Source organism: Lynx canadensis, chromosome A1 (assembly GCF_007474595.2).
Source record: "Lynx canadensis isolate LIC74 chromosome A1, mLynCan4.pri.v2, whole genome shotgun sequence".
In the NCBI taxonomy this organism is placed as follows: Eukaryota; Metazoa; Chordata; class Mammalia; order Carnivora; family Felidae; genus Lynx; species Lynx canadensis.
In genome coordinates, this window is record NC_044303.2 from 80,336,957 (window position 1) to 80,364,775 (window position 27,819).

At 53.3% G+C, this 27,819-nt stretch overlaps 1 protein-coding gene across 1 annotated transcript; it reads right to left on the minus strand.

The window, feature by feature from the left end:
• RAB20 (RAB20, member RAS oncogene family) lies at positions 1–27,070 on the minus strand. The gene is made up of 2 exons (XM_030314088.1): positions 26,579–27,070; positions 1–1,047 (listed from the first exon to the last, which is right to left on the minus strand). Exons 1-2 carry the CDS (start codon positions 26,748–26,750, stop codon positions 515–517), a joined length of 705 nt encoding a protein of 234 aa, XP_030169948.1. The 5' UTR covers positions 26,751–27,070; the 3' UTR covers positions 1–514.
• Between the last annotated feature and the right edge of the window lie 749 nt (positions 27,071–27,819).

The following is a 27,819-nucleotide window of genomic DNA, read 5'->3' on the forward strand; positions in this document are numbered from 1 at the left end:
TCTTCCTATAATCCTTTTTAATAATACGCGCACTCATACGGCGGCACCCACGTCGAAGCAGGGATTCCTGGTTGCGTAGAAGCTAACATGTCCACAATCATCGTGCTACCTCAGGACACAAGTACCAAATGGTAGGACCCAGGAGGCACCGATGTCTGAGAACAACATAAGAGTGGTGCGGGGGCCACGCCGGGTGCCCTCCAAAGCCCGGCCACGGCCTCCGGCAAGGCCGGGTTGTTAGGGAAGAGGCAGCAGGGGACAGCGGTCTCTGGGCGTCTCGGCTCAGAAGGGTGGTTTCTGCAGGGGATTCGCCTGTCCCCCCACCTCCCGGCACAGTGACACAGACCGAGGGACCGTTCCCAGCGGCCGCAAAACCACCAGCTGGCGTTGGCCCCGGGACCTCCTCCTGGTGTGCGGCCCCACTAAGGAACACGCTGGGCTCTCCACCCGCCCTCCGACCGCACTGGTCATCCCCTGGCCGATCGTGTACCCCGGGGCTCGGCGCCCCCATGCATCAGGCACAGCACCCAGATGGGGTCTGTCCGGGCGTCTTATAACTGGTGATGTCCACGGTCTGCGGCGGCCCCTGGGCTCTCTGCCTCGAGATCACAGGCACCACCAGGTCAAACAAGGTTTCAAACAGCAGGTCCACGTTGTGCCCGGTTTTCGCACTGGTCTCAAAGCACATCTGCTCAGCGGCCGGCACATCCTTCTCGTCCAGCATCTTGTACTTCAGGATCTTTCTATACAACGCCGCCGCGTCCTCTGGCTGCACCTGCTTGGGCACTTTGGGCGCTCCGCCGCCACGCCCAGCCACCCCAGGGCCCCGCCCGTCCTTCTGCTGGTCCTCTGCAGCCGGCTCCTCGACGAGGTCCACCTTGTTCCCCACGATGGCAAAGAGGCAGTCAGTGCTGGCTGTGTCCGTCAGGCCCAGGAACCTGTCCTCCAGCTCCAGCAGACTCTGCGGGTGGTTGACGTCGTAGATGAGGATGACCGCGGTCGCTCCCCGACAGTACATGGAACCCAGGCCGTGGAACTGCTCCCGCCCTGGCCGTAAGAGGAAAAGAGACATGCAGGTTATCTCTCGTCCGAGGTCGGCAACCCCAGAGGGACGATGGAGCCGTACCCTGGATGCAGGTGCGGCTGGAGCTGGGCCTGATCGAGACACTGGCATGCACAAAGAAGTGAGCATCCCTAGGGGCGCCCGGGTGGCTCAGTCGGTTGAGCATCCGACCTCGGCTCAGGTCAGGATCTCGCGATTCGTGAGTTCGAGCCCCGCCTCGGGCTCTGTGCTGATGGCGCAGAGCCTGGAGCCTGCGTCGGATTCTGTGTCTCCCTCTCTCTCTGCCCCTCCCCTGCTCATGCTCTGTCTCTCTCTCTCTCTCTCTCTCTCTCTGTCAAAAATAAATAAACATCGGGGCGCCTGGGTGGCGCAGTAGGTTAAGCGTCCGACTTCAGCCAGGTCACGATCTCGCGGTCTGGGAGTTTGAGCCCCGCGTCGGGCTCTGGGCTGATGGCTCGGAGCCTGGAGCCTGTTTCCAATTCTGTGTCTCCCTCTCTCTCTGCCCCTCCCCCGTTCATGCTCTGTCTCTCTCTGTCCCAAAAATAAATGAACGTTGAAAAAATAAATAAATAAATAAATAAATAAATAAATAAACACTAAAAAATAAAATAAAAAGAAGTGAGTGTCCAGGCCCTCAGGGACCCGGGGGCACCACCCCCTGCTCTGGAACGACAGCTGTTGGACCTGCTGTTACAGGAAGCCTGGTCTCCAAGGGAAGCTTTGAATTTTACTGCATGCATTTTTTTTTTTAAGTTTGTTTATTTTGAGACAGACACAGCACGAGCAGGGGAGGGGCAGAGAGAGAGGGAGAGAGATTGAGAATCCCAAGCAGGCTCCACACTGTCAGTGCAGAGCCCGAGGCGGGGCTCAATCCCGCGAGCTGTGAGATCGGGACCTGAGTTAGATCGAAAGCGAGCCCCCCAGGCGCCCCTGCATGCATTTAAATCCAGTATTCAGAGAAAGGGTCATGGGCTCACACTACCTGGTAGGAAGGGATCCCTGACAAAAAAGAAAGGAAGAACTTTTGGCCCAGGGGGTCTCAGGAGCATGGGCTGAAGGCAGGTTGTTACCTACACACGTATATTCACATAAAGCACATGTCCTCTGCCAATAAACCACTGTTTTCATTCAGCTAAATGACCAAAGGAACACAACCAATTGCCACCCCAATCCCCAGTTATTCTGAAATGGCCTTGACTGCCTCACTTTAAGTTCCGGGTGGAGAGCAGCCTGCTGAGAAAGACGGCGTGAACCTACACCTGACAGCTGACTGCCCCTCGCACAGAGCCAGACCCAAAGCCAGGGCTCCCCTCTTGTCCAGCAAGGCCCCACATGTCCGCCCAAAATGATCCGGAGGGGGAGGGGCGGAGAAGGTGCCGCCCAGGCCCGGTCGGGCAGGGGCTGGAGGGACGTGTCCTGCCCTGCAGAGATGCTGAAGGTCAAAGTGATGTGCCAGAAAGCAAGTTTCCCAGGGCCGCCTGCTGACCAGCGGCGTGTGCTCTGGAATCCAGCACCCACAGAACAGCCTTCCTGCCCGTGAGCATCAGCACGACGTAGCCCTGACACAGGTCGTCTCATCACAAGTTCCCGTGAAACGACGCCCCGTGCCAACAGGCAGAAACTCAGCTGTGCTCTCCCGTCGCTTTCTGGACCCACCCTGGGAGACGATGGTCAAGAAGTCTTTAAAAACCAACTTTAAAACTGGCAACAGCAGGCATTAGTTAAAAAGAAAAGAGAGGGGCGCCTGGGTGGCTGTCGGTTGAGCGTCCAACTTCAGCTCAGGTCATGATCTCGCAGTCTGTGAGTTCAAGCCCCGAGTCAGGCTCTGGGCTGACAGCTCGGAGCCTGGAGCCTGCTTCATATTCTGGGTCTCCCTCTCTCTCTCTCTGCCCTCTCCCGCTCATGCTGTCTCTCTCTGTCTCTCAAAAATAAATAAACACTAAGAAAAATTAAAGAAAAAAAAAGAGAGAGAGAGAGAGAGAGAGGGGCACCTGGCTGGCTCAGTCGGCTAAGCGTCTGACTTCAGTTCATGATCTCATGGTTCGTGAGTTCAAGCCCCGACAGTTCAAGCCCTGTGCTGACAGCTCAGAGCCTGGAGCCTGCTTCGGATTCTGTGTCTCCCTGTCTCTCTGCCCCTCCCCTGCTCGCACGCTGTCTCTCTCTCTCAAAAATCAACAAACATTTTCAAAAATGTATAAACAAAGAAGAAAAGAAAGAAACGCTTCCCCACCACCACCACTGACTAGGACTCTCCTTTCAGACACTTATCATCTAGAACGATCCAGGCATCGTGAGATCTTCCAACAGAAGAGGTGACCAGCCCCACATGCCAGAGCCCACAAGGCCGACGAGGGGAGAGTGAAGGGACATTCCAGTTATCCCGAGGGGACCGTCTATCCGTCTGTTACGCACTTCACTGGGGACAAAAGGGCAACTGTGTTTGAGCCCATGCCGAAAATACTTTTCCTTTCCAGACAAAAATGTCTGATTTGCCTTTAAAATACTAAAAAAGTAAATAATACGGACACACCAAGAAAAAACTCAGAGCAACGAAGGAAGTAAGAATGGAAGAATCCCAAACGCTAGCCTGAAAGGAGAGGAGACCAGAGCTGCTGTTCCGATCACCCAACCGCTCGCCCAGGAGCCAACGCAGACAGAGTGTGGCGGCCTGGCAACCAAAGAATTTTCGAGTGAGCGGTTTCTGCACCCGAAATCCTTACATTCTGGCTTAGACACAATCCGCGGCGGGTAGGCGGTCACAAGAGTGCGGTGCCCACACGGGCACGGGGTAGTCGCACCGGGAACAGAGGTTCTGAATTTAGCCCTGGCCCAGGGCCAGCGGGAGCCCCGGCATTTCCGGCATCCAGACACAGCAACGATAAAGGGGTGGCTCCCTAAGACTCGGCCTTTGAGAACTGGCTCTGTGAGCCTCGCACGGTGTTTGAACTCCAGACCTCGAAAGTTTTCTGCAGGTCTGTGAACGCAGCTGGGCTGTGAGGTCAGGCTCCCGTTAACACATGGGAAACACCTGCTCCAGGCCTACGTGGGCGGCGGGACCCAGCAGCACACAAGCTCCCCTCCCGTGGCCACCAGGAGGGTGTCTCTCTCTCTCTCTCTCTCTCTCTCCCTCCCTCTCTCTCTCTCTCACCCACTTGCCCCAGCCTGCGTCCCTACACCAGCTCCACAGCCGAGGCTCTGGGAAGTCCGGGAGTTTCCTCTATTTGGCTCACACTGAGGAACTAACAGCCCTGTGGCCCGATTCTGGGGACGCCTGGGAAGCGGCTGACCTGTGCCAGCCAAGGGGGGTGCGGGTCAGCGAGGGCCAAACTGCAGGCCAGGTGGGAAGCCAGGCTGCCAGGCTTGGAGTGGCCCCACCAGACCGCCTGCCAGGGAGCTGGAGGCAGGAGTCCGGGGAGGGGCCCAGCCTCCTACGCCTCCAGGAAGCGGCCAGGGCGGCCCCTGCCGTGGGGGTCCGCAGTGCCTGGGGGCCAGGAGCGCGTGTGATTGTCCAGGAATCCTGGCTTGTCCGTGAAGCAAATCACTCCCGTTCGCCCACGTACTCACATAATGCAGACCCTTTCTTTTTTAAGGCTGAATAATCTTTCATTGTACGCACAGACACGTGTTCTTTATGCATTCATCTGTCAAAGGACATTTGGGGTGTTTCCATTCCTTAGGGACTGCGAATAATGCTGCAGGGAACACAGAAGGGCCACAAGCCAGTCACGGGACAAATACCGGTTGGTGGACTCCAAGTAGGGGTCGGTGGCAGCCAGGACCTGGGGGCAGGGGAGAGGGGGAGGGGCAGTGACCGGGAGAAAGCGGGGTCGGCATGGGGACGGTGGACACAGCCACGAGGTCCTCCCAGCAACCGCACAAAGGGGGCCTCCCCCTCCCCCCATTTTACAGAGGGAGAAACTGAGACCAGAGAGCACAGCAAGGGGCCCACGCACGCAGGAGCCGGGAGCCCAGGTACCGGGCAGTCTGTGGTCTAACCAGCCGTGGGAGAGCCTGGCTCCAAGCACAGACTATCCGCACTCACAACCCCACAGTGTGACCCTGGGCAAGTAGCTGGGCCTCCGTTCCGATTGCTGGAACGCGGACAGTCCCGCCAGCGGGCGGCCGTGCAAGAGGACATAACCGGGACAGGAACCATCTAGACGTGCACCTGCTCCCGCCAAGCCCCGCGTCGGTGCTGCTTAAATAGACGGAGGGTCAGAGCCCTGCCCACCCAAGGATAAACACCTTCCCAGGCCCCCGCATCCCGGTCTCTTCATCAGCACGTCTATAGACTGTCTCCGGGGCCTGTTGGCCACTCTGGCGGCCGACCAGTCCCCTACCCTGTCTTACTGACCAGCCTTACTTTCAGAGTGGCCTTCTCCCGTTCTGGGGCACCTCGTCCCATAGCTGCCGCGCAGGATCAGTGGAGCTTTTCCGCCCAGCAGCAGCCCCGGGGACACAAGTCGGCGAGCGGCCCGCAGGGGTCCCAGGCAGCCTCTGGACCACAGGACACAAACTGCTCCATTGCTTTCACTTTTATTTGCAGCCATCCTCGGGCCAGGTGACCGCTCGCCCCCTTTACCCTGAACACGGTCTCGTTCTTGCTTCCGCGGTCAGAAGCAACTGAACGCATGGTGTGGCCGTCAGAAATCACGCTGCGACGCGGGCTGCACGTTTGAAACATGTGCATGTACTGCTTCATTAATTCCAAAATGATAGTGATGCTCGGGCCCCTCACCCCAGAGCCCATAAAACAGGATGTGACAGGGGGGTCGGTACCAATATCCTGTCAGAAGCTCCCTGGCGCATGTGACATGCAGCCAGAGGTGACAGTCAAGTAAAAGCCAGTCACTAACATGTGCGAATCAGAAAGCTGTTTCTTTTTTCTTTTTCTTTTTCTTTTTTTAGTTTATTTATTTGTTCTGAACGGATTGTGAGCGTGGTTGGAGAATGGCCCGTGGAAACAGCTACTACCCCCAGGAATGTTCACAAAAGCACAGACGTTTAAAGCTCTTCTGGTGCAATGAGAAAAAGGAAGCACGTGTCCTCCCGGGCTGAGAAGAGGGCCTGGCCGTCTGGGGCCAGCACCGGGCGCAGCTGCCTCTACAATATATGCGCACCAAAGACCCAAGGACACTTCATCCAGGGACCCACTGTCCACACAGAGGCTCCAGTCTGCCACCCCCACAATACCTGTGTGTGGTTACCTTGGCCACAGGCCGTGCTGTCCAGTTACATGGTCCAATGTCAGTGTACATGTTGCCATGAAGGTATTTTTTGAGATCTGCAATCAACTGACTTTAAGTAGATCGCCTTCCGTGACTTGGGTGGGCCTTACCCAATCAGTTGAAGGCCTAAGAGCAAAGACCGAGAGTTCCTGGAGAAAAAGGAATTTGGGGGCTCCCGGGTGGCTCAGTCGGTGAAGCATCTGACTCCGGATTTCGGCTAAGGCCATGATCTCACGGTTCGTGGGATCGGTCCCCGCGACAGGCTCTGCGTGGACAGCATGGAGCCTCTTTAGGATTCTCTCTCTCCCTCTCTCTGCCCCTCCCTCACTCGCTCTGTCTCTCAAAATAAATAAATAAATAAACTTAAAAAAGTAAAAAGGAATTCTCTCGGCTCACTGGCCGCTTGTTCACAGGAAAAGGGGAAGTGTCCTGAAAGGGGTTTCCAGCAGTGGCGAGGGTCGCCGTGACCCAAACGGCTCACCTCTTCGCTGAGGACGGTCCGCCCCGCTCCCGGGCCCCACCGCCTCCCTCGCTACACGTAGACCCAGGAGGGGAGCCCCTGTGCTGCCTGTGAGACAGAGCGCACACCCACAAACACACCAGCCTCCCTGCCTGGGTTTCAACACCCGAACAGTAAACACGGGAAAGACAGGGTTTCCAAAGTCGGGATCCAGAACACCTTCATCCGGGACAGGGATGCAACCGGGAATTGCAAGCCGCCCGGCGTGTGGCAGCCACAGGACTCGGTCCACGGAGGCCACGGGGCCACGGGCCGAGGCCTCGCCTCTCACAGAGGCCAGGAGTCACAGACGGAACCAAAGCACACCCACGTGCGGGGGCCTCTCCCGCCCCCTCCATGCGCAGGAGAAAAACTGGGCATCTGTGCCCTGCAGTGGCCCACGGCAGAGAAGCGGACGGGAGGGCTCCGACGGCAGTGACCGCACGTGCCCCAGCCCATGCACACGCAGTGTCCCCAGCAAGGTCAGCAAATCCGCCGGCTTCCTGAAAACACGTCCCGCAGCTGAGCCCGACCGGACGCTGCTCTGGGAAGGACCTCGGGCCTCTGATCTGATCGACCGGAGAAGGAGCGCGCACCCAGGTCCGGCTGCCTGTCTTGCTTGAGAAACTCGAGAAAGAAGAGGGGGTAACCGCCGAGACACTAATGCTTATCCACCCGGAGGCACCACGAGGGAAGCGGTCCCGACACCTGTCGTCGGAAGCACACGTGACCCATCCGAAGAGGGTCAGGTCAGGGGACGGAGACCCCTTGAGTGGGGGGCTGCTTTGGCCGCGTGTTCTTCGGGCCCTTATGCGACAACACGGGGTATTAACCCCCAGCAGCAACACTGTCACGGCACCTACCTCTGTGGGCACTGCACACGGCCCGCACACGCTCGGTCACCTTGCGGGCACCGCACACGGGCAGGGGCCACGGCTATCAGGGTCCAGAGGCCCGCTCCCAGGAGCCAGCTCCAAATCCTACACGAGCATGGCTCAGGGGGAGGCTCAGGGTTCGAGAAAAGAATGCCAGTGTTTCAAAATCTAGAAGAAACAACAACGGGATGGTTTCTGTCATCCTCTTATCAGAAAGCGAGCAGCCCCAAAGAGGCCCGGTAAGCACAAAAAGTGAAACACCGGCATCTGAAGAACTGGCTTCCCCGGGGGACAGACGCTCCCTCCCAGCCAGGCGGCAGTGTGGACGGGTGGGAATGAACCGTCTGCCGTTCTCAGACAGACGGGACCACGGCGCACTGTGCGTCCAGGCCCTTCCACGGGCAGGGTGAAGTCCGGTCTCGCTCACACGTCTGCTCACAGAACCTCCCAGAAACTGCAGGGAAAGACCCGAGCCAATAGCCATCAGCTGGACATCAAAGAGTAGGAATTTAAAAGGGAAAAAACCCCACTCCATATTAATGGGTTTTTTTTTCTGCCAGAAGGAAGAATTAAAAGCCCAACACCAAGTAATAAATTACACCAACAAAAGAGGGGATTAAATAACATTTTAAAGACAAAGACCCGAGCCTGTTACAGGAGGCCTTTTCCTCTTGCCCAAACCCACGATGATTTCCAACTAATAGGATAACAACATACGGGGCACAGGAAGGGTGTTTCAGAAAAATGGATTTGCTTACACACGTTGTGCTTTTACCCAAACCCGCACGCGTGTCATTTCTGTTGTTTCTGTTTGATAATCTGAAGACTCAACCAAAAACAGCGAACGTGTCATATGCCCAAGTGAACCAAATAATTAATTGCACCTAAATTAATCCTCTGTCTGTGACTCACCAACTGGGCTTTCTGAAATAACTACTAAGGTTATATAATAATAACTAGAGCTTAATTCTCAAATTACCTCACTCTCCTCCAACAGGAGTGTACTAAAAATAATTCAGCAATAAAACCCAGTAATTCAAATAAAGATATGATCTTTAGCAATCTAATATTACGAAAAAGAGGCAATTCCAAAGAAAATACACTTACGTAACAGATTTAGCTTTGAATAAAAACCTCTCACATACCAACATATTTAATCCAATCTCTTTTACCTCCAACAGATATTCTGTTGTCCTGTGATAATTAACTCTTAGAGTGAGATTAACAAAGAAAAATTCAATTATTGGGGCGCCTGGGTGGCTCAGTCGGTTAGGCGGCCGACTTCGGCTCAGGTCATGATCTCGCGGTCCGTGAGTTCGAGCCCCGCGTCGGGCTCTGTGCTGACAGCTCAGGGCCTGGAGCCTGCTTCATATTCTGTGTCTCCCTCTCTCTGACCCTCCCCTGTTCATGCTCTGTCTCTCCCTGTCTCAAAAATAAGTAAACGTTAAAAAAAAAAAAATTAAAAAAAAAAAAAGAAAGAAAAATTCAATTATTTGCTAAATTCTCTACTTATTAAAGCACGGGACTAAATCATTTCAGATTTTTAAAAATTTTTTTTAACATTTTATTTTTGAGACAGAGAGAGACAGAGCATGAATGGGGGAGGGTCAGAGAGAGAGGGAGACACAGAATCTGAAACAGGCTCCAGGCTTCGAGCTGTCAGCACAGAGCCCGACGCGGGGCTCGAACTCACGGACCGCGAGATCATGACCTGTGCTGAAGTCGGACGCTCAACCGACTGAGCCACCCAGGCGCCCCCATTTCAGATTTTTTAAAGCAAGTTTTAACTTGTTTCAAAGTCGAGACTCAACTGCAAACAGCGTATGAAGAAAACTCTTTAACTTTATAGAGAGCTTTCTCAAAATATCAAGTTATCTAGAATAGCCTCTTATCTAGTGTAGCCCATTCAGTAAATACCCCAGTTATGTCTAACAGCTCTGCGATCCAGAACAACGTTTTATTCTTCTCCATAATATAAAGTCCTCTGAGAAATACACAGAAGAGAACAATTGCTTTTCTGTTAATTCCATCCCGAGGGAAGCACATTAAACCTTTTCTGAGCAATTCTAAGGAATCCAGATAGATGTTTACAGCTAGATGTTTACAACGTCTAGCTATCTCTTGCTCAACAGATTGGGTATGTTCTCACAGCAGTCCCTGAAAAGTACATTATTCATTGACAGATACCGTAAACCAGAAATGCCTTCTGCGGATGGCGGGTCAACCTGGGAGTTCCTGGAAATTATTTCACCCATAGAATGGTGCAAAAGCCCTTTGAAATCAATCACATTGAAATATGTTGTTGGAGCTCATTTAATATTTAAATAGAATATTATAGTGTACATAAACGTAAAACTTCTAAATAATTACTTAGAACAGTCAAATTCATAGAGACAGAACACAGAAGGGGGGCCACCAGGGCCAGAGGGAGGGGGCCTGGGGCTGGTGTTTAATGGGTACTGAGCTTCAGCCGGGAAGAGGAGAACGTTCTGGAGATGATGGTGGCTGCACAACAATGGGAATGTACTCAGTGCCACCAAGCTATATACTTGATTAAAGTGATAAATTCTGTTCTGTGTATTTTACCACAATAGAAAAATTGTCTGGGGCACCTGGGTGGCTCAGTCAGTTAAGCGTCCGACTTTGGCTCAGGTCATGATCTCAAGGTTTGTTGAGTTCGAGCCCTGCGTCAGGCTCTGTGCTAACATCTCAGAGCCTGGAGCCTGCTTTGGATTCTGTGCCTCCCTCTCTCTCTGCCCCTCCCCTGCTCATGCTCTGTCTCTTTCTCTTTCAAAAATAACTAAACATTAAAAAAAAAAAAAGGTTTTAAGAAAAATTGTCTATACTTAGAGAAAGAGAGAAGATAGGTAGAAAGAGCATAGGTAGATGACAGAGATGGACAAAGACATAGGTACATAAAACAAAGCACCTACTAAGAACACCAGAAAACCCAAATGGCCAAATCCCTGCCTGTCTGTACCTTCACAGCTCATTTCTGCAGCAGCTGCAGCAAACACAGAGTAATTCTTGTCCACCTGGAACAAGAATCACCTGGTGATGTGGTTTACATGCAGATTCTGATTCAAGAGGTTCGGTGGGGCCTGGATTCTGCTGGATTCTTCCAGCCCACAGACCTCCCTCTGGGAAGCAAGACTGTAAAGCCTTGAAGGATCCAGGGCAGCTCTCATCAACCCAGGACCAGATACAGTTTTAACCCAACGATGCAACTCAAACCTGCATTTGCCATTTCTACACTCCACCCCTCCAGTGCCTTCTCCTGAGACTCTGCACCCGGTCCTAGTTCCCCAGGGGGAGGGGGGAGAGGGCTGCAGGGGGTTCAACCCAGGAAAGCTGAAAGGCACCACTCACCAAGAGCTTCACTCTTGAGCAGCAGGGACCTGGGCTAAGCGGTAACCAACCTGAGTTTATCAGATTAGAAAAAATTCAGTTTGGAATGTGCTTCCGCAGCTGCTGTGGAAAAGGTGCAGAGCTAAGCAAGTAGGTCAACACGCTTTGAAAAGTGGGAACAAAGTGTCCTCAGACGCTCTACAATTGCAGGGGACCACACTGCTACTTCATAAGGCCCTGTGATAGGTGAATCACACGCTGTTTCCAGCTACTCATAACGCAAGATCCTCACAGCAGAAGAGTTCCAGTTAGGATAGAGGGTGCTGGGGAGGCCCAGTTGGCTGAGAGTCCGACTCTTGATTTTGGCTCAAGTCGTGATCTCGCGGTTGTGGGTTTGAGCCCTGCATCAGGCTCTGCATTGACAGTGAGGAGCCTGCTTGGGATTTTCCTCTCTCTGCCCCTCCCCCTGCTCGTGTGCACATGCACTGTCTCAAAATAAATAAATAAACTTAAAAAGATAAGTTCTAGGGGCGCCTGGGTGGCGCAGTCGGTTAAGCGTCCGACTTCAGCCAGGTCACGATCTCGCGGTCCGTGAGTTCGAGCCCCGCGTCAGGCTCTGGGCTGATGGCTCAGAGCCTGGAGCCTGTTTCCGATTCTGTGTCTCCCTCTCTCTCTGCCCCTCCCCCGTTCATGTTCTGTCTCTCTCTGTCCCAAAAATAAATAAACGTTGAAAAAAAAAATTAAAAAAAAAAAAAAAAAAAGATAAGTTCTAGTTATGATATAAACTCAGGAAGCATTTAAAACATCCTCCACTCAGTCTGGCTTCTCGTGGTTTAGGAGAACTGCTTCCTCTGTGCTCCATTATTGACACAGGGGCCTCAGTATCCTCACCAGTGTCCTTGATTCTGCTAACCAAGTCTCACTCCCTCTGAGAACTGCTGTGAGAGCAGTTCAAACTTCGATTGAGATTCGCTCCAAGTGCAGGCAGAACATCTTGTGCACGCGCAGGCATGCACATATGCACACACGCATATGAGCACACACACACACATGCACACATACACCTACATGCATGCACGCACATGCACCCACACGTGCACGCATGCACATGCATGTATATACACACGTGTGCACATGTACACCTACATGCACACATGCACATGCACATACATGCACATATGCACGTGCACACACTTACGCGTGTGCACACACACACATGCACACATGCATGCACATAGACACGTACACCTACATGCACACACGCACATGCATGTTTATACGCCCTGTGCACATGTACACCTACCTGCACACACGCACATGCACATACATGCACATGTGCACGCGCACACACTCATGCGTGTGCATGCACACACACATGCACGCATGCATGCACATAGACACGTACACCTACATGCACACACGCACAAGCATGTGCGCGTACACACGTGCACACACATGCGTGCATACACGCGTGCATGCACACATACACGTACACTTACATGCACTCACACACATGTACCCACACATGCACACACGGGCACTTTGTTCTCCTCACTATCTGGGTGCCCATTTCACAGATCTGGAAGCAGAGGCCCAGAGCACTCACACAGCTGCTCAAGGGCCCCCAAGAAGTCAGCCGCTCCTAACACTAGCAGCAGAATGAATGGTCTGTGTACGAAAATGCCAGGCAGTAAGTGTTTGAGCGGCAAGGGCAGGCCTCTAAATTCTGTTAGGAAAAGCACTAGGATATTTGGTCAAGCACTTTTTTAAGCAATTTCTACTCTGAAACATGTTAAAAGGCAATTTTCAGGGAAGGGCAAAATCATGACTCCCAAACAGATAACAAAAAAAAAGTAAATACAGAAACAAAACAGATGAACATATGCGGGGAGCAGGGAGCAAGGGAGGTGAACCATAAGAGACTCTTAAACACAGAGAACAGACTGAGGGTTGCTGGAGGGAGCCGGGTGGGGGATGGGCTAGAAGGGTGATGGGCACTGAGGAGGGCACCTGCTGGCATGCGCACTGGGTGTCATATGTAAGACACGATCACTGGGTTCTCCTCCGGAAGCCAATACTACATGGTATGTTAACTAACTTGGATTTAAATAAAAATTTGAGGGGACAAGTAAATATAGGGGGGCCTGGCTGGCTCAGTTGGTGGAGCATGCGACTCTTGACCTCGGGGTCATGAGTTCAGGCCCACGTTGGGCGTTAGAACTTACTTTTAAAAAGAAAAAGTCAATATACGTTTGGGATCTTTATTTAGTTCGTTGAATTTAGTAAATATACATTCAGGATCTTTATTTCTTTACTTAGTTATTTAGTTCATTTAATGAGGGAGACAGACAGAGGTCTTGAAGACGTCAAGAAGACAGCCGTGTAAGGACACACAATGGGAACACTGCATAACACAGGATGCACGTTACAAAAAGACACAGGGGATGAGGCAGTTAATGTGCAAAGGAGGCAGAACTCTCTTTTCCACGGGGGACAACAAGCCACCACACCCTCAAGTCCAAACCGGGGCCGATCAGTGCCATTCCACCAGCCCACCCTTTCCTTCAAGCACAAAGTTGTCAGCCACCATCCCTCTCCACGACTCAGCTCCCAGGAGGAAAGACCACCACGGTCACTGCTAGCCCCCGAGCAGGAGCGCAGTGTTGACTGGGTGTGTGAATGGACAGTTCACACCAACCGACTGTTCACCCTGAGACACAGAATGAGAGGGAGCTTGGCGGTGGCCACACCGGACTCCTCGAGCTCGGACGAGCACAGAACTGAGAGTCAGCGCAAAGTCGGGGAAATAACAAAACCCTCACCACCACCACCCCCCCCACCAAGAACACAAAGCAATATGTGAAAAGGGCCCAGTAAGAGACTATAAAATAAGCCCTTTAATGTTAAGAAAAGGGCCTCTTTACATCCACCATTCTTCATGTTTAAGCAATTAATGATTACCATACCTGGACTTTGGCCAAAATTGTTACCATTTTTTTAATTCTTTATTCCTATCGGATAATCTGACTCCGTGGAAACAGTGATAGTCTGGTCTTCAGCTGAAGCTGGAAGTCAGCATATGGCAAAATACATGAAAATTAAATGTCCAACTCAAACCACACCCATCAGTAATCCCAAAAGTCATTCCTTAGCCTGTCGGAGAAAAGCCACTAGAAAGGTGCAGGAAAAGATCTGGCCACCTGCCCCCCGCCCCCTTTACACAGGCTGAGCATTCTTACTCTGCACCAGGGAAAGGAAGGAGCCACCGTGTGCCCTCCTCCCATCCACGATCCTCATTAAGCTTCAGAATAACCCTGTAAACCAGGTTCTCTACCACAATTTTAGGACAAGGTCACTGAAACTCAGGGACGGAAAGGACAAATCCTCATTAAAAAGCATCCCAACTGATTCAGCTAAAAAATAAATAAAAATCTGCTGAGCCCGCCAGCGCAGCTGTGCGTGGAAAGGTGGGCACGGCTAAGTCTGTTCAGGTGGGACGCGTCACTCCAAGAAACGCCACAAGACGACGGCTTTCCACAAGATGCGCGGTCACACATCGGCCTTCTGTTTCTGAGCAAAAACTCCGCCTCCAGCGAGGGCACAGCAAGGCACTGTGCAGGGGCACGGCCCTGGGTGGCTTCCCGGCACACAGTCTCTTCTGGACCCAGGGAGTTTGCCAACAGGACGGGATGACCTTCAGTGCCACAAACCACAGGGCGTGCTTGTCCTGCTCTGGGACCCAGACACGGAGACCTGGACGGTCACCAAGAGAGGCTGACGGGCCCACGGTGCCCAGCAGGCGTCCCACCGGCCCTTCTCGAACAAGATTGCCCAGAAACAGCACCGCTGAGTCAGGGGAGTGACAGATTCGGGACCTCTGTCTCAAGGACAGGTCGAACGCTATACTGCCCTACTGGCTCAGTACAAATGAGAGTGCCATCTCAGACATGAAGACAGGTGTATGAGGTTCAGGGGATTCCCCGTGGGAAAGAGTGGATGACAGGCCTGCTGACGCACGAATCCCGTCCTGAGACCCGTGGCCCAAAGGCTGGAAATTTTTTTTTTAACGTTTATTTATTGTTGAGAGACACAGCACGAGTGGGGGGAGGGGCAGAGAAAGAGGGAGACAGAATCAGAAGCAGACCAGGCTCTGAGCTGTCAGCACAGAGCCCGCCATGGGGCCTGAACCCACGAACTGTGAGATCATGACCTGAGCTGAAGTCAGGCACTTAACCGACTGAGCGCCCCCCTACCCGGCGGCCCCGGAGATATGTTTATCCTACCACTGCTGGGTGCAACACCGCGTCCACATTCACAGGCATGCTGGCACATCGTCACGTCGTGTGTAGGCACAGACTGCGCCTCGCACAGAGCACTTCACAAGGTCACTGTCCCTTTAGAGTAGATGTCGTTTCAGTGAAGGACACACAAGGCTGGGTGACCAACTGCAGAAACCCTGGGCAGTTTGCCCAGCCCAGCCACTTCCGGGCTTTGTGTAGACTGACCCAGGTTGTGACCCTGTGGTTAACACACACACAGAGCTGGGAATGGCCCTGGCGTATACAGCAAGCATTACACACACAGCTGGGAATGGCCCTGGCGTATACAGTAAGCGCTACACACACAGAGCTGGGAACGGCCCTGGTGTATACAGTAAGTGCTACACACAGAGCTGGGAACGGCCCTGGCGTATACAGTAAGCGTTACACACAGAGCTGGGAACGGCCCTGGCGTATACAGCAAGCGTTACACACACAGCTGGGAACGGCCCTGGCGTATACAGTAAGCGCTACACACACAGAACTGGGAATGGCCCTGGCGTATACAGCAAGTGTTACACACGCAGAGCTGGGAACAGCCCTGGCATATACAGTAAGCACTACACACACAGAGCTGGGAACGGCCCTGGTGTATACAGTAAGCGCTACACACAGAGCTGGGAACAGCCCTGGCGTATACAGTAAGCGTTACACACAGAGCTGGGAACAGCCCTGGCGTATACAGCAAGCGTTACACACAGAGCTGGGAACGGCCCTGGCGTATACAGTAAGCGCTACACACACAGAGCTGGGAACGGCCCTGGTGTATACAGCAAGTGCTACACACACAGCTGGGAATGGCCCTGGCATATACAGCAAGCACTACACATGCAGAGCTGGGAATGGCCCTGGCGTATACAGTAAGCGCTACACACACAGAACTGGGAATGGCCCTGGCATATACAGCAAGTGTTACACACGCAGAGCTGGGAACAGCCCTGGCGTATACAGTAAGCACTACACACACAGAGCTGGGAACGGCCCTGGCGTATACAGTAAGTGTTACACACACAGCTGGGAACGGCCCTGGCGTATACAGCAAGCGTTACACACACAGCTGGGAACGGCCCTGGCGTATACAGTAAGCGCTACACACACAGAGCGGGGAACGGCCCTGGTGTATACAGCAAGTGCTACACACACAGCTGGGAATGGCCCTGGCATATACAGCAAGCACTACACATGCAGAGCTGGGAATGGCCCTGGCGTATACAGTAAGCACTACATAAGCAGCAGCTATTATTTGGCCACAATCTGTGATGGTGCCTCCCTGAAGGACTGCATGGTAGCTCATGGGCCAACACAGTGTCAAAATCATGCCATTCGATCTGTTCTTTATTCCCGAATGTTTACTTTCAAATACAGGCATGCGTTTCTGGTATAACCTGAACAAAAAGGCTTCCTGTAGGAGGTGTAACTGTTACTCTACCCCAGGATGGATTCTTGACGCCTGTAAAGGCCGTTAATTAATGAAATTAAGAACTTCCGAAGAATATATAGGAAAGGGGCGCCTGGGTGGCTCAGTCATTTAAGCGTCCGACTCTTGATCTGGGCTCAGGCCGTAATCTCACAGCTCGGAGGTTCGAGCCCCACATCGGGCTCTGCACTGACAACGCAGAGCCTGCTTGGGATTCTCTCTCTCCCTCCCTCTCTGCCCCTCCCCTGCTCACTCTTGATCTCTCTCAAAATAAGTAAATAAACTTAAAAAAAAAATAAGCCTTACTAAAAAATAAAACAAAACCAGGACAATTTTGCCAAAAAAACCAAAGCTATTATCTATACAAAATTTGTTGCCAATGTTTAAACTACAAAGCCAGAAGTTTTTAAAATTCATGGGGGGGGGGGGGGGGCGGGAACATCCCAGGTTTGCCTAAATAGCATATTAAGTATGAAAGAGCATTTATAGGTATAACTTAAAGAACAGGACAAGTTAAAAGTCCCAAGTCAATGTTGGTGCAAACGCAACAGAAGTTAAATCTTCCCAGGGTGGCTCAGTCGGTTAAGCATCCAACTCGGCTCAGATCACGATCTCAAGGTTCGTGAGTTCGAGCCCTGCGTCAGGCTCTGTGCTGACAGCTGGGAGCCTGGAGCCTGCTTTGGATTCTGTCTCCCTCTCTCCCCACCCTTCTCCTGCTCACACTCTCTCTCTCAAAAAAAAAAATAATAAATAAACATAAATTTTTTTTTTTTTTTTAAAGAACCACGTCTTCCCAGAGTCACTGTTTGGGACTGACGACGGACGAGAATTATGTGTCAATATTCTGCATCTTCACTTTCAGCACCTGAAAACAGAAACCACCTCTTTCTGACACCATGGTGTCTGATGTGACACCGGCTGTCACTCTGATTTGTTTTCCCCTCCGGCTGCTTCCAAGATTTCTTCCCTTGGTGGCCCCTTGTCAGCCCCACTCCCCTCCTCTCCTTCCAGAACTCTGACGGCACAGTGTTGGCTCTCCAGGCCTTCGGGTCCCTGATGCTCTGCTCACCTCCCCCAGCTGCTGTCTGTAGTACAGCTTGGGTGCTGTGTACTGCCCTGTCTTCTAGCTCGTGGCTCCTTCCTCTCTCCCCTCCGCTGGGCTGCTGAGTCCATCCACTAAGCTTCTTATCTGGGTGATCGCATTTTTTTTCAGTTCAGAAATTGCCATTTGGGTCTCCTTTAAATCTGTTTCTGCTGAGGCTCTCTGTTTTTGTTTCTTGGGTTTAAGGGCTCCGGATTGTTCCCCAAAGCATGCTTAGGACGGCCGCCTTAAAGTCCTTGTCGGTCACTGCACCATCTATGTGAGCTCTGGACTGGCATCCAGCGATTGTCGCTTTCGACTCTGCTACAGATCTTCCCGGTGCTTGTACGAAGAGCGGCTCTTGTGTTGAAATCTGGACATTTCCATCTTGTGCTACGAGATACTGGGTCTCACTTAAATCTCCCGTTTGAGCTGGATCCTTCACCCCAGCAGTGGGGGACCGGGGGGCGGGGGGGGCCGGGACTGGGGCCGGCGGAGGCAGAAGTCCAGACTCCCCATGCAGCCTCCACCAGCACACGGCGGGGAGGGCTCCTCAGCAGCTGGTGGGGACGTGAGCCCGGCTCCCACCTTGATGATGGGGACGGGGGTGCCCCGGTTTTTTCTGAGTGTTTGGAGTACAACAGTTATTGTTGAAAAGGTCTGCCTCACCAGGCTACCCCTTTCCTGATCCTTTGGTGGAAGAACAGGCTTTTAATTTTGTTTTGTTTTGTCTGTGCCCTTTGGCATTTCTGGGTTGCTGGCTTCTTCAGCTCCAAGTTTGGGATAAATGAGGCAAAAAGAGAACCCAGGGAGCCTACCACTGTGTTACTCTGTGGACCCAGAAATCCCGAGCTGGCCTGCCTTCTCTCCACCTTTGAAATGAATGCTGGTTGGGGTGCCTGGGTAGCTCAGTTAGTTAAGCATCTGACTTCCGCTCAGCTCATGATCTCACAGTTCGTGGGTTCAAGCCCCACGTTGGGCTCTGTGCTGACAGCTCAGAGCCTGGAGCCTGCTTCAGATTCTGTGTGTCTGTGTGTGTCTCTCTCTGCCCTGCCCCCCTTGCATTCTGTCTGTTTCTCACTCAAAAATAAATAAACATTAAAAAAAATTAAGAAATGAATGCTGGGATCTTCCTCGGCCAGCGGGCACAGGACAGCAGGACCGGGAAAATCTGTCAGCAGGTGACGAAGCCATTCCTCTAAGAATGAACGGCCCTTTAAACTTGTGTGTCTGTACACATGTGGGCAACTGTGGTTAAGATTTCTTCTTCACAGAAAGGGAAGTTATGTGAAGTCTCGACAAAGCAAGCGGGCAGGCAAGTCCGAGTTGAAATGATAAAGCCTGGAATTTTCTTCCAGAGACGCTAGATGCGATCAGGCTTAGTTAACGAGCATGGTTGACCTGAATTAGTTAAATTCTCCTGAATGGACACCACACTAACCAGCCGAAAATACCTCTCCCGCCCCCAGAGTCCTCGGCGCCCCCTCCAGGCGGACTCTGGGCTGACTCCCAGCGCGCACACTGCTCACAGGCTCGCTTTGTGCTCTGAAGTCGCTCAGCACAATGGCGCTTTGTCTGCCCTGCTGAACCCGGGGTCGGCTCCCTTCCACCTGTCTTAGTACCCACATTCATATTCAGGCCACTGTTTCTGATCGAGAAAACACAGGCATTCTGCGCAAGAGGCCGTGCACGCGGAGGGCGCCCACTCAAAGTGCACGGTAGCGGTATAGACGCGGATCCACCTCCAAAGATACGGGCTCCCCCACAACACAGGTTTTGCAGGTGTGACTTGCGGATCTCAAATGTAAACTAAGATTATTTTTCCAAGAGCTATTTTTTGTCAGGGCCCGGGTGGAGCTGACCTCCGACCCCACCCGCATCCCCATCTAGCCCTGAGAGGACCCACAGGGAAGCACGGCCGCGGCTTGAGTGGAACTGATCAGGGTTCCCTCAATCACCGCGGAATGCGCGACTCTGTGGGGAGTCTGTGCAACCAGAGAAAAGACTTTTAGAGAAGCGGTCTGCGCTCAAGGTGACCAAAACCGGGGGTCAGCCTAGTTTCTGCAGGAGGGGGCAGGAGGGGTAAGCACTTTCATCTCTCGGTGCCATATGGTGTCTATTGCAACAACGGGGCTCTACCGGGACAGTGTGAGAGCATGTTGTGTGCCAATAAAACTTTATTCATGATGACCAGGGAGGGCCTGGTCGGTCTGCTCATCCACAGGAAGTGGATGTAGCTCCCCAGATGCTGTCCCGGCACACAAATACCAATTGTTGGGCAGAGGGTATCAGGACCACCAAAACCACTCAGCAGGCGGGAATACGGTAAGAGATTCAGCTGAGATCTGAGTCCTCCACCGTGGGTTCCACATTCTGCACAGGCTGTGCACCTGCTCTGCACCGATCCCTTGAGGCTGTCCAAACCACATGGCCCTCACAGGCCAGTCCAAGGTATCAAGGATGAGCAACGGTGCGGTCCCTGTCCCAGAGACCACTCTCGGGCTCATCCATGGCACCGCCATCTTTTCCAACCTGAACCCACCTCACTTGGGACAAGCATCCCTGCCACAGTTCCCCGGATGTAGGAGCAGCTGCCTAAATGTGGGGGTAGGGGGCCGTGGCTTCTACCCAGAGTGGAAGGAAAATGACGGGGGCTCACGGTCCTCAAGGAGGGCGCACTCACCTGGCATCCTCACTGTGTGCCACCCCATCCTTCAGACCAGGCCGAGGCCCTGGGCTCTGCACAGGTGGCCAGGACCTCTGAGCTAACGTCACAGGCACCATGACTTCATAACCCAGGACAGCAGCATCTTCTCCTGGGCTGCACTGAAGCTATTCGAGAGAAAGTTCTTTTTTTTTTTTTTAATGTTTTTATTTATTTTTGAGACAAAGAGAAAGCACTAGCTGGGGAGGGGCAGAGAGAGAGAGAGAGAGGGAGACAGAATCCAAAGCAGACTCCAGGCTCTGCACTGACAGCCAAGAGCCCAATACAGGGCTCAAACTCACAAACCGTGAGATCATGACCTGAGCCAAAGTCAGACCCTTAGCCAACTGAGCCACCCAGGCGCCCCTCGAGGGAATGATCTTAAAACCAACTGCCACCCTGGGATGCAAGGGTGGTCCAATCAATGGGACATGTCCCGTTAATAAAATGAAAGAGAAGAATCAGATGATCATCTCGGTAGACATAGCAAAGGCACTCGACAAAACTCAACATTCATTCATGATAAAAATCATTAACAAAATTAGGTACAGAAAGAACACATCGCAACATGCCAGAGGCCATCCACAACAAGCCCACAGCTAACATCACGCTCTGCGCTGACAGGTTGAAAGCTTATTTTCTAAGATCAGGAACAAGACAAGGCTGTCTACTCTCACCCCTCCTATTCACCACAGTTCAGGAAGTGCCAGCCAGTGCAATCAGGCAAGAAAAAGAAATAGGAAGTATCAGAACGGTGAAGAAAGAAGTAAAATTGCCTCGGTTTGCATGTGACTTAATTTTATAAAGAGAAAATCCTAAAGACTCAACCAGAAAAACTGTGAGATCCAGTCAATGAATACAATACACAAAATTAACATACAAAAATCAGTAGCATTTCCATAGACCAATTTCTGAAAAAGAAATAAACGGATCCCACTTACAATAGCATCAAAAACAATAAAATAGGGGCAGCCAGTGGCTCAGTCAGTTAAGCATCTGACTCCTAATTTCGGCTTAGGTCGTGATCCCAGGGTTTGGGCTGTGTAGACAGCACAGAGCCTGCTTGAGATTCTCTCTCTTCGTCTCTCTGTCCCTCTCCCACTTGCACATGCACTCACTCTCAATCTCTCTCTCTCAAAATGCATAAAAACTTAAAGAAAAAAGACTTTATTCTCTTTATGTTTATCTACTTTGAGAGAGATAGAGGGAGAGAGAGTAGGGGAGGGGCAGAGAGATAGAGGGTGAGCTATCACTGTCAGCACAGAGCCTGACTCGGGGCTTGAACTCATGAACCATGAGATCACGACCTGAGCCAAAACCAAGAGTTGGACACTGAACTGACTGAGCCACCCAAGTGCCCCTTAAAAAAAAAAAAAAAAAAAAAAAGACTTAAAAAAAAAAACAATAAAATCCTTAGGAATAAATTTAATGCCATGAAAGATCTCTGGGATGAAAACTACAAGACATTGATGAAAGAAATTGAAGGAGACACAAATAAATGGAAAGGCACTCTGTGTTCATGGGCTGGAAGAATTAATATTGTTAAAATGTCACTATTACCGAAAGTCACCTTTGGATTCAATGCTATCGCTGTCAAGATTCCAATGACATTTTTTTATAGAAGTAGGAAAAACACTCAAATTTATCAGGAACCACAAAAGATCCCAATTAGCCAAGGAAACCCAGAGAAAAAAAGAACAAAGCAGTCACACTATACAGTATGAAGCTATCGTCATAACACCAACTGCTCGGAATCCCCGTCTCTCTGAGCTCTCCATTTAGTGCAGAATTATTTACTGGGGGCCCACTCAAGCCGCTCTTGTCCCTCGGTGACATGCTTGCCGGTGGTAATCGTGGCCAGAAGCGCGCAGCACTGGATGGCTGTTTACTCATTAAACATGAACACTGTGCTTCCTCATTCCAGATGCCGTTCAAGCACTTTGCCAATATTAACCTATTGATTCCTAACAACACATTAGGCGGGTGCTACAACTGTCCCCATTTATAGATGAGGAAAAAGAGGTGGAGAGAGAGGAGAGCCACCAAATCACACGTGTGGTCAGGGGCTGCGGCCGGCAGAGGGTGACAGCCTCCCTCCCCGGCAAAGAAGTCCTAGCCCCTGGGGCCTGTGACTATGTTCAGTTACATGGCCGGGGGGGGGGGGGGGGGGGCTCAAGGTTGCTAACCAGCTGAGAGATTGGCTGGATGAACCCAGGGTAAATCACAGGGGTCCTTTAAATGTGGGAGGGGGCACGACAGTCAGGGTCCCAGCGAGGATGACACACACCACTGGCCTTGGGAGTGGAAGATGAGGAATTTGGGGGGGAGGGGGCAGGCTCCAGGAGCTGGAAAAGGGCGAGGGGACAGACCTTCCCCCAAGGCCTCCCGAGAGGAGCGCGGATTGCAGACAGCTGGGTTCCAGCCCGGTGAGACCCAGGTAGGACTTCTGAGCTGCGTACTCTAAGCCACTAAGTGGGTGGCAATTGTCAGAGCAGCAGTAAAATCCTAGAGCAGACTCGGTGCCATGACAAAGCGGCTGCTGTGACAAAGCTGGTGGGGCTCCGGATCCGAGTAGCGGCAGAGGCTGGAAGAAGTCAAGACGGCAGAGCCCGCATCGCCTGGCACAGACCCGCAGGGACACGGCTACTGCCAGTCCCCCTGGGAGGCCTCGGAGAGGCAGGGAGGGTAGAGAACACCCGTGTCATCTGTGGAGGCCACGCGAGCCGGCAGGAGGAAACGTGGACGGTAAGCGTGTGAGCAGTGGGAGCTCAGATGGAAATGGGAGCTGCTCCCCAGAGGAGGAGGAAAGGGGACTTGGTGCTCTGTCTTCCCAGGACAGAGGGTGGGGGTGCAAAAGTGAGCCGCATGGCCCCCCTCCAGGGACTACAGCCTTGAGGGAGGAATAAATGAGGGGGCGTCTAGCCTTCCCGGGCCCTGCGGGTGCAGTTTATTTGGGGCGCACCGGTCGCTTCCCCATCTTGTGTTTTCTTCAAGACAATAACCAGATGTGAAATGATGCCACTCATTTCCTTGTGCCCCACCTCCTCCTCTGGGGTTGAAGGCCCGTGGAAGCAGCAGCCCCAGGCCTGTAGCAGGGGCCAGGTTTACATTTGCTGAATGATGGGCGATGTCTTTTCAGACTGCTCAGACGGGGCAGGAGACTGATGAGGAAATGACGGAGAGGAGAGTGGTGGCAGGTTCTGCGGGGGCCCCTCTCGTCTCCGGGCAACCGTCCTCTGCTCCCAGGACTCACCTAACCTTCGCAGTGAAAGCCTCACCTCTGTCTGCCGGACTAGGCAAGCGTCGGAGTGAGGAAGGGCCAAGGAGATGCATGCAGGGCGCCTGGACCGGACCAAAGTCTGGACCCTTCTCAGCTCCGGCCGGTCTCCACTGCCCCGTCCCTAACCTGGAAGTGATCTTTCCCTCTCCGAAGGCCTCTTGTGTCACTGAGTAAGATGACCCATTCACCGGCCTCGCGCATCTCCCCTCCCCTCTCCAGCTGCAAGCCGCCAGGTGCTTCGCTGTCGGAAAGAACGAGAGTGAGATTCTCTGCGGGCAACTCTCAGCCTTACCCTCGGGTGTCCTGATACCCCACACACCCCACACTTCCACCCGGCCCGCCTCCTGTGACCAAGGGCACCCTTCAGCCAGCCTCCAGTGGGTCCTTATCCTCTGCCTTGGTTACAAAAAGGAAAGTGAACAACTTTAACAAACGACGTCTGTGGAATGGAAAGTTCAAGAACAAGGCAAGAGGAGGAAGAAAGTAGCCTCCCCTTCAGGATTCAACAAAGATAAAGGAAAGGTACCTGGACTCTACCCATGTGGGCATCTCCTTCCAAGTTGCCCAAAACCCCACAGTGGCTGGGGTGCCAGGCACAGAGATGGCCCATGTCACTGCTGAACGCCAGCCTCGGTCACCCTACGCCTGTGGACACAGGGCAGCAATGTGGACACGCGGCCCGGCCACCCCCACTGCCCCGGGAGGCTGACCCGGCTCACGCTGAGTTCCAGGAACAAGAAAGCGGCAGCCAGGAAATGAGTCGCCGCCCCCGGGAGCCCGACAGCACGTCTGGGACATGACATCTGCTGTCTTACAAAATCCCCCGGCGTTCAAGATTCCGGCTGCATCACGTCCTGGTCGCTGAAGAAAGTGGCCAGTCAAAATCACTTTGCTACTTCATACACCCTTGACGCCGGGAACGCCTGCTCGACACCAAAGGTCAGCTCCCGTCCCAGAGACCCCACGCCACACGGTTAAGGTCAGCCTCTGACAGCAGTCGCTACAGGGCTTCTCGGTGTGGAACCGCAACACCAGTCCCACGCTATCCTCTTGTACACCAACGACGACCAGTCAGCTGAAGGATCTGAGGGGCCAGCGGCACACCAGACAGACAAGTCACTTTCATCTGATCTGACTTCCAGAGTTTGTGTTTTGTCCCTACCAGCGCTTAGTGCTAGAAAGTCAGCCTGGGTAAACGACCTCGGAGCCTCCCTGCAGCCTGGAGCTGGAGAAGAGCAGGGACCGGGACATTCGTACCTGGGAGACTGTTCCCATGGCACAGTTGCAAATCGATTAGTCAGACATTAACCGCCAGAATACACAAGAAACAACTGCAGATGAAGGGGCGCCTGGTGGCTCAGTCATTTGAGCCTCCGACTTCTGCTCAGGTCACGGTCTCGCGGTTCATGGGTTCGAGCCCTGCGTCGGGCTCTGTGCTGACAGCTCGGAGAGCTTGCCTCGGATTCTGTGTCTCCCTCTCTCTCTGCTCCTCCCTTCCGCATGCTCGCCCTCTCTCGCTCTCTCGCTCTCTCTCTCAAAAATAAACATTAAAAAAATTTCAAAGAGAAAACACAGGATGGAGGGAGAAGGGTAGATGTACATGGGTTGACTTCATGAATTCCATTTTAAACACAGAACTAGTTCTAAGTTTGTTCACTTAGCAGAACGGTGCGCCCAAGCTAGTAAGTTAAGTTTTCTAGACAGGAGCTGTGGGTATACTGATCACTTCTTCAAGTGCTGGCCTAAAAAAAAGTCAGACCTCCAAGTTTCAGGCTTCTAGAAGGTGCGCTCCCTGAAAATTTGCCATCCTATTTACAGTTCCTTTACCTACTTCAAGCATTTGATTCCTTTTCATGGAGAAGGAGATAAATTCTATCGTAATGGCTATTATAGCAATATATTATATATACCATAGCCACTATAGCAATAACTATAATTGCCAGTGAACTTTTGCAGGGCTACCAAACTGAAAGCCTAAATCAAGACCCCCATCCCTCCTTTGGAAAAATCACAAACGCTACATGCACTAAAAAATAACTCATTACTTCTCTTACAAATGCTTCTACAGAAAACTACCTCAAACCCCCCCCCCCCCATGGCAGATACCAGCTCATCCCAAGCACTGATATCAAGCAGATGATTCCCGTGGTGAGAAATGCAGATGAGCTCGGGACTCCCAGGAGAGACCTGAGCTCTGCCTGCTTCCTGCTCTCCCCCTCCCCAAACCCTGCAGGGAATGCTCGGTGGCTCAACTTCCTCTTTTATAAAGAAGGGGTAATTTACCAGCTTTGCTCAGCCCTCAAAGTTGTTATGGATATCACATGAGATCACGTTCATGAGAACCTGGTTACCATTGTTACCACTAGCAGACTTAGCACAGGACCCTGGGGCTCAGGAGCCAGACGCCACCATAGGTTCAGGAGACAACAGGGGCTTCTCTCTTCGAAGCCCGGGGTGCTTTTAAGTCACCTATATTGTCCCTAAGACCTACCCAGTGGCTGAGCAGTTTCCCCGCCAGCAAAACAGAACAAGTAGGGACAGAGAGGGGCCAAGCGCGGCCTCGCACTGTGACTAGGGGTCTGACCCCCCGAGATGGGGTCACATGTCGTGCCAAGGCGGGACTCTGCACCGGAACCCTGCCCTGGGGACTCCTGCCCTAGGAGACCCCGGTCCTGGGGGATGCTTCTCTCCTACCGGAAACACCTCTTCCGCAGAGCCCCGAGACAGTGGCCCCGGGGGGGGGGGGGGTGCCGGCGACCCTCACCTGCCGTGTCCCAGATGGAGATGTTGTAGGAGCGCCACTGCTTCAGGTAGAAAGCACCGCCCACCGTGCTGACCGTGTCCGGGAAGCGCCGCTCCATGTACCTCTGTAGCAGCGACGTCTTGCCCACGTTCATGTCCCCCAAAAGCACGATCTTCCCGTCGGGCTTCCTCATCTTCCCGAAGAAAGGCCCCCGTCTCCTGCTCTCCGTGCCCGTCCGGCCCGTGTGCCCCGGGAGCCGCTGGAGCAGCCGGCCGCCGCCCCCAGATCGCTCGGACCCGGGACTCGCGAGGACCCGGACTCGCGGGAACCCGGACTCGCGGGGACCAGGGCTCACGAGGACCCCGAACTTGCGGAGACCCGCCGGGGTCCTCCCGCTCAGACGCCTGGGAGGGCGACAGAGGAGGCACGTGTCCGAGCCCGGACAGGAGCGGGGAACGCAACCCGGCGCCCACCTGAGGCTTCCAGACCGCTGCAGTGCGCACCCTTCTGGGTAGCCCCGGATCCCGCCCCGGCCACGCCCCCAGGCCACGCCCCGTGGTCACAGCCCCCTTGGTCACGTCCACGCCCCTCCCGGCCCCGCCCCTGACCCCGCCCCCGCCTTGGCCGCGCCCCCCCGCCCTCGTCCGCCGCGCTGGACGGCGGACTCGGGTCCCGCCGGCGGGGCTGGGGCGGGGCGCGGCCTGGGGGTCGCTCGGGCGGCTCGCGGCCGCAGAAGCGGAGCCCGGAGAGCGGCTCCCCCACGCACGTGCCCCGCGGCGCCACCGGCCGAGGGCCGCTCGCCCCTCCGCGCAGTTCCCCTGATCTGCGGGTGCGCAAATGTAGCCACCGGTCAAGGCCGTTAGAAGTTCACCTTCGAGGAGCGTCTGAAAAAAGCCTCGTGGCGGAGGCTCGGGGATCTGGAGGGGAGGGAGGCCGCGCAGGGGCGCCTCCAGGGTCGCTTCTGTTTTGTTTTCTGCACTTTTGCAAGAAATCGTTTGCGCGGTTTTGCATCTGAAAAGGTGCGCGGCCGTGACCGGTTGAAACTTGGGAGTCACAGTCTGCCTTTGTCAGTTGCCGTGGCTGCTGCCAAAATCTCTCCTCCTTTTTGAGTAAACCTTGAAACGCCTCTAAAATGTGCAGCGTGTGGGATTTGGTATTTAGTTTAGAAAAAAACTGCTGAGGCGGAACTCGATGCTCTAGTTTGAATCCGGGTCGGTGGTTTGCTGAGGGCACTGTGTGTGCCGCAGGTCGCCGTAAAGGGG

Bases quoted from the DNA above. Each gene is read 5' to 3' on its own strand.
- RAB20 (XM_030314088.1), bottom strand. From the start codon at position 26,750: ATGAGGAAGCCCGACGGGAAGATCGTGCTTTTGGGGGACATGAACGTG. The intron at 1,048-26,578 runs GTGAGGGTCGCC...TCTTACGGCCAG, and splicing joins CTCCATCTGGGACACGGCAG to GGCGGGAGCAGTTCCACGGC.